This window comes from Pangasianodon hypophthalmus, chromosome 20 (assembly GCF_027358585.1).
Source record: "Pangasianodon hypophthalmus isolate fPanHyp1 chromosome 20, fPanHyp1.pri, whole genome shotgun sequence".
Classification (NCBI taxonomy): Eukaryota; Metazoa; Chordata; class Actinopteri; order Siluriformes; family Pangasiidae; genus Pangasianodon; species Pangasianodon hypophthalmus.
In genome coordinates this window covers 25,938-33,122 of record NC_069729.1, presented here as the reverse complement: position 1 = coordinate 33,122, position 7,185 = coordinate 25,938, and the positions used below count along the sequence as shown (strand labels likewise).

The 7,185-nt window shown below is 42.7% G+C and overlaps 1 protein-coding gene across 1 annotated transcript; it reads left to right on the top strand.

Annotated features, from left to right (window-relative positions):
* The first annotated feature begins 2,283 nt into the window (after nucleotides 1-2,283).
* LOC128321912 (uncharacterized) lies at nucleotides 2,284-6,566 on the top strand. The gene has a single exon (XM_053242441.1). It carries the CDS (start codon nucleotides 5,246-5,248, stop codon nucleotides 6,410-6,412), a length of 1,167 nt encoding a protein of 388 aa, XP_053098416.1. The 5' UTR covers nucleotides 2,284-5,245; the 3' UTR covers nucleotides 6,413-6,566.
* The last annotated feature ends 619 nt before the right edge of the window (nucleotides 6,567-7,185 follow it).

The window sequence follows — 7,185 nt, the reverse complement described above, 5'->3', positions numbered from 1 at the left end:
TTATGTTGTGTGCAATACTATTTCCTGTTCTTGCGTACGGTGAGGAATCCAACTAAAAAATCCAGGTAAAAGTACTAATTAACAGCGTTTCCTGAGTTGAATAAAAATTTTGAAATGAAAAGTGCTATTTTGGACAATTTTATTATGAATTATAATTTGAGAATATAGATTATTATACTTTTTTTTTTTTTTTGCAAACTTTATTTATGGGATTTTTTAAGTTTTTCAGTCATACAAACACAACAATGAATACAGACAACATGAACCATACTCCCCTGGAGAAATAATTATAAAGTAATAAAATAATAACAAGAATAGTTACGTATATGTAACCCTAGATGTTTGTAGAGGCTTGATAGGTTTTATAGAGGTTTGATAGGGTTTGTGGAGGTTTGATAGTGTGTGTAGAGGTTTGATAGTGTGTGTAGAGGTTAGTAGAGGTTTGATAGGGTTTGTGGAGGTTTGATAGTGTGTGTAGAGGTTTGATAGTGTGTGTAGAGGTTAGTAGAGGTTTGATAGGGTTAGTAGAGGTTTGATAGGGTGTGTAGAGGTTTGTAGAGGTTTGTAGAGGCTTGATAGGGTTTGTAAATAATTGATAGGGTTCATAGAGATTTGATAGGGTCTGTAGAGGTTTGCAGAGATTTGATAGGGTGTGTAGATGTTTGATAGGGTTTTGTAGAGGTTTGATAGGGTGTGTAGAGGTTTGTAGAGGTTTGATAGGGTGTGTAGATGTTTGATAGGGTTTTGTAGAGGTTTGGTAGGGGTTGTAGAGGTTTGTAGAGGTTTGATAGGATTTGTGGAGGATTGATAGGGTGTGTAGATGTTTGATAGGGTTTTGTAGAGGTTTGATAGGGTTTGTAGAGGTTTGATAGTGTGTGTAGAGGTTTGATAGGGTCTGTAGATGTTAGTAGAGGTTTGATAGGGGTTGTAGAGGTTTGTAGAGGTTTGATAGGGTGTGTAGATGTTTGATAGGGTTTGTAGAGGTATAGAGGTTTGTGGAGGTTTGTAGAGGTTTATAGACGATTGATAGGGTTTGTAGAGGTTTCATAGTGTTTGTAGAGGTTTGATAGGGGTTGTAGAGGATTGATAGGATTTGTTTAGGTTTGATAGGGGTTGTAGAGGTTTGTAGAGGTTTATAGACGATTGATAGGGTTTGTAGAGGTTTCATAGTGTTTGTAGAGGTTTGATAGGGGTTGTAGAGGATTGATAGGATTTGTTTAGGTTTGATAGGGGTTGTAGAGATTTGTAGAGGTTTGATAGGGGTTTATAGACGATTGATAGGGTTTGTAGAGGTTACATAGTGTTTGTAGAGGTTCGATAGGGTTTGTAGAGGTTTCATAGTGTTTGTAGAGGATTGATAGGGTTTTTAGATGTTTGATAGGGGTTGTAGATGTTTGATAGGGTTTGTAGAGGTTTGATAAGATTTGTAGAGGTTTGTAGAAGTTTGATAGGGTGTGTAGATATTTGATAGGGTGTGTAGAGGTTTGATAGGATTTGTGGAGGTTCTGTAGAGGTTTGTAGAGGTTTGATAGGGTGTGTAGATGTTTGATAGGCATGTAGAGGTTTGTAGAGGTTTGATAGGGTTTGTATAGGTTTGTAAAGGTTTGATAGGGTGTGTAGAGGTTTGATAGGGTGTGTAGAGGTTTGATAGGGCCTGTAGAGGTTTGTAGAGGTTTGAAAGGCTCTGTATAGGTTTGTAGAGGTTTGATAGGGTCTGTAGAGTTTTTATAGGGTCTGTAGAGCTTTGTAGAGGTTTGATAGGGTCTGTAGAGGTTTGATAGGTTCTGTAGAGATTTGTAGAGGTTTCATATGGTCTGTAGAGGTTTGTAGAGGTTTGATAGGGTCTGTAGAGGTTTGTAGAAGTTTGATAAGGTCTACAGAGGTTTGATAGGGTGTGTAGAGTTTTGATAGCGTCTGTAGAGCTTTGTAGAGGTTTGATAGGGTCTGTAGAGGTTTGTAGAGGTTTGATAGAGTCTGTAGAGGTTTGTAGAGGTTTGATAGAGTCTGTAGACTTTTGACAGGGTCTGTAGAGGTTTGATAGGGTGTGTAGAGTTTTGATAGGGTCTGTAGAGTTCTGATAGGGTCTGTAGAGGTTTGTAGAGGTTTGATAGGGTGTGTAGAGTTTTTATAGGGTCTACAGACCTCTAAAGACCCTATCAAACCTCTACAAACCTCTACAGACCCTATGAAACCTCTACAAACCTCTACAGACCCTATCAAACCTCTACACACCCTATCAAACCTCTACAGACCATATCAAAACTCTACACACCCTATCAAACCTCTACAGACCCTATCAAACTTCTACAGACCCTATCAAACCTCTACAAACCTCTACAGACCCTATTAAAACTCTACAAACCTCTACAGACCCTATCAAAACTCTACAGACCCTATCAAACTTCTACAGAGTTTATCAAACCTCTACAAACGTCTACAGACCCTATCAAACCTCTACACACCCTATCAAACCTCTACACACCCTATCAAACCTCTACAAACCTCAACAGACCCTATCAAAACTCTACAAACCTCTACAAACCTCTACAGACCCTATCAAACCTCTACAAACCTCTACAGACCCTATCAAAGCTCTACAAACCTCTACAGACCCTATCAAAGCTCTACACACCCTATCAAACCTATACAAACATCTACAGACCCTATAAAAACACTACACAGCCTATGAAACCTCTACAAACCTCTACAGAGCCTATCAAAACTCTACACACCCTATCAAACCTCTACAGACCCTGTCAAACCTCTACAGAGCCTATCAAACCTTTACAAACCTATACAGACCCTATCAAACCTCTACAGACCCTAGTAAACCTCTACACACACTAGCAAACCTCTACAGACCATATCAAACCTCTACGACACTATCAAACCTCTACAAACCTCTACAGACCCTATCAAAACTCTACAGACCGTATAAAAACTCTACAGACCCTATCAAACTTCTACAAACCTCTACAGACCCTATCAAACCTCTACACACCCTATCAAACCTATACAAACCTCTACAGACCCTATCAAAACTCTACAGACCTGATCAAAACTCTACAGACCCTATCAAACCTCTACAAACCCTATCAAAACTCTACACACCCTATCAAACCTCTACAAACCTTTAGAGATGCTATCAAAACTCTACAGAACCTATCAAACCTCTATAGACCCTATAAAACCTCTACAGACCTTATCAAACCTCTACAAACCTCTACAGACCATATCAAACCTCTACAGACACTATCAAACCGCTACAAAGCTCTACAGACCCTATAAAACTCTACAGACCCTATCAAACCTCTAGAAACGTATACAGAGCCTTTCAAACCTCTACAAACCTCTACAGCCCCTATCAAAACTCTACAAATCTCTACAGACCCTATCAAAACTCTACAGACCCTATCAAACCTCTACAGACCCTAACAAACCTCTACAGACCCTATCAAACCTCTACAAACCTCTACAGACCCTATTAAAACTCTACAGACCCTATCAAACCTCTACAAACCTCTACAGACCCTATAAAAACTCTACAGACCCTATCAAACTTCTACAGAGTTTATCAAACCTCTACAAACGTCTACAGACCCTATCAAACCTCTACACACCCTATCAAACCTCTCCACACCCTATCAAACCTCTACAAACCTCAACAGACCCTATAAAAACTCTACAAACCTCTACAGAACCTATCAAACCTCTACAAACCTCTACAGACCCTATAAAACCTCTACAGACCCTATCAAACCTCTACAAACCTCTACAGATCCTATTAAACCTCTACAGACCCTATCAAACCTCTACACACCCTATCAAACCTATACAAACCTCTACAGACCCTATCAAACCTCTACAAACCTCATCAGACCCAAACAAACCTATACAGACCCTATAAAAACTCTACACAGCCTATGAAACCTCTACAAACCTCTACAGAGCCTATCAAAACTCTACACACCCTATCAAACCTCTACATACCCTATCAAACCTCTACAGACCCTGTCAAACCTCTACAGACCCTATCAAACCTTTACAAACCTATACAGACCCTATCAAACCTCTACAGACCCTAGTAAACCTCTACACACACTAGCAAACCTCTACAGACCATATCAAACCTCTACGACACTATCAAACCTCTACAAACCTCTACAGACCCTATCAAAACTCTACAGACCGTATAAAAACTCTACAGACCCTATCAAACTTCTACAAACCTCTACAGACCCTATCAAACCTCTACACACCCTATCAAACTGTGAGGAAGTGACCTGGCCCTGTTGACACACACACACACACACACACACCTCAACGTACCTCATTCTTCCTCCGTAAATCCCTGCTGAGGCGATGTGGGTGCACACGCACGCTATTAGCATACTGGACTTTCATACACACAAACATATCCACTCCGTTTCACCCCCTGACAGTAATTCACGCTGCGCATGACAACACAAACACACATACATATATTTGAGTTAATGGTTTACGGTGTTTTGCTTAATTTTTCTTTGTTTCATGTCTTAAATACACACCGGTGGTTTGTGCTTGGTATTGTCTGTGTAGTGGGTTCTTCGTGCGGCGTTTCCCCCATAGGCCGGCCAAACCTGGGCGCCACCCCGGTGGCCTGGCTATATACTGCCAGAATTGGCGCGAAGCAACCGGAAATAGACTAGTCTACTGTGTGTCCCATGGGAAAATCGCGAAATGTTTTTATATTTACGTTATGTCTATCTGCTATTATGGTGTATAATGCTTTATTTCATAGTGTAAAGATATATATAATGTAGTAGATGATATCTTAAATGTATGATATGCTTCCATTATTGTAAAATATGTGCCTACCCTGCACCTTCCTTGCTAGTTGGTTTAATCCAAAGAGGGGCAGGGCTTAGAGTTTAAAAGAGATCCCCAAACCACTGTGGGTGTGGGTTGTTTAGTAGGTTGGTTGTTGTTTTTTTGAGTGAGCGTGCAACTGTGGTGCCGTGAGCAAGATTTGTTAGAGGTTAAACTATTGTATATAGAGCTAAAGTGTTTGTTTGTTTATTTGTTTATTTGTTTGTAACTTTGTATATAGCTTTGGGTTTTTTTTTCCCCCCGTACTGGATCACCTCTTGAGCACTGTAAATAAATCATCACCTTGCACTATAACATCTCGGCGAGTATTGCCATCATTCTGGGGGTATTCTGGAGTCTGGGAAACCACTGCCTCACATTTGGTGTCAGAAGTGGGATGGCTACTCGCAAGACGGTGGCGAGAGGTAGGAAGCTGAGGACAGGGCTTCGCTCCCAGACCAAAGCTATGGCTGAGAAGGATGTTGCCTGGGACACGGTCGACTCTACTGAGGAGGAGAGAGAGGATGATCTCCCGACGGTTCTTCCCAAGTTCACACCGCCCCAAGACAAACTCGTCTCTTCTGCTGCATCCGGAGGTGGGATGGTAGCTGTGATGCGGGACTTCCTTGACGCACAAGAGCAGAGAGAGAAACGCTATCTTCTGGAGCTACAGAATCTACGTGAGTCCATCTTGCAAGCGGTCCGTCCATCCGAAGAGACAAGCGATGCCGGCAGTCCACTGATGGACCTCCCAACGCCGGGCCCTCGCAGAGGTACAGCTCACCAGAGAGACAGGACCTCTGTGTCAGACTCACCAACAGTCCTGGGACCCAGCAACCAGCCAACGCTACGAACAGAGCCGAAGTTACCAGTCTTCCAGCAGGGGGAAGACATTGAGAACTTCTTGCGTCAGTTCGAGCGTCTTGCTAGAACCTGGAGGTGGCCAGAGAATGAGTGGAGTTATCGTCTTGTTCCACTGTTAACCGGGCCAGCGCTAGAGGCTTACCTGGCTATGGATGAGGACAGAGCAGAGAACTACGCCGACCTAAAGGAGGCTCTGCTGGAGAAATTCAACATCTCTCCAGAGACCTACCGTCAGCGGTTCCGTGCTGCTTCTACTCCAGCTGGGGAATCACCAACTGAGACCTACCATCGGTTGCGGAACTTGTACCGTCATTGGGTGAGGCCTGAGCTGCATACAAAGGAGGAAATCGGTGAGACGATTGTCTTAGAACAGCTACTCCGTGTTCTTCCACATGAGATCAGAGTGTGGGTGAAGGAACATGAGCCCAACACTGGACTTGATGCTGGAAAACTGGCTCAGCAGTACATCAATGCTCACCGTGGGAGTCAGCGCTCTCAACCCATGAAAGGTAACTTTAAAAATGCTCCCAGTGGCTTTGAGGAACCTCAGGGTGGCTTAAACGTAACTCATGGACAGAAAGTAGCTCCTGAAAAAAGACTTGTCTGTTTTTATTGTCAACAACCAGGCCACAAAGCGACAGTGTGTCCAGTTCGTAAATCCAAACTAACTGGCTTTTGCTATGTTCCAAGAGGACATTGAGGAGGACAATGCACGTAGGACACAATATGTTCAAGTGACTGTAAATGGACAATGTTTAAATGCTCTGTTGGACACTGGTAGCTCGGTATCATTACTTAAAAGAAGTCATATGCCACATGTTCCATTTGTTAAGCTGGTCACTGTACAATGTGTTCATGGGGATGTAAAGCAGTACCCTCAAACCGATGTTAATGTATGTGTACAAGATCAGATTTATATGTTGAATGTGGCTATTGTGGACGATTTACCTGCTGACATGATTTTGGGGAGAGATTTGCCAGTGCTTATGGAACTGTTACAATCGGGGAGAGACTGTGTAAATACTTCTGCCAAGGTCAATGTTGCTTGTCCTGTTGTGACACGGGCCCAGGTTAAAGCAGGTCTGCAGCCATTGCCAGACTTCCACCATAGTCTGTTGCAAGGTGGGACTAAAGGCCCCAGAAAGACACGTCGTCAACGACGACTAGAGAAAGGTCTCGGTGCCCCGGCTCCTAAGATCCAAACTGAGGGTCTTGAAGTTCATGGCTGGAAGGTCCCGGAGAATATTGCAAAATTACAGAGAGCTGATGTATCCTTAAAACTACTGTTTGATAAAGCGTTTAAGGGGAACCAAGCTGACTTGTGTGGGGAAAAGTATGTAGTCATTAATGATGTACTGTATATGCAAACCCCTGACTTCACCCGTCTGGTTGTACCTACATGTTGCCGTCCTGTTGTTTTACACCTAGCACACAGTATTCCCTGGGCAGGTCATATGGCACTTCATAAAACAT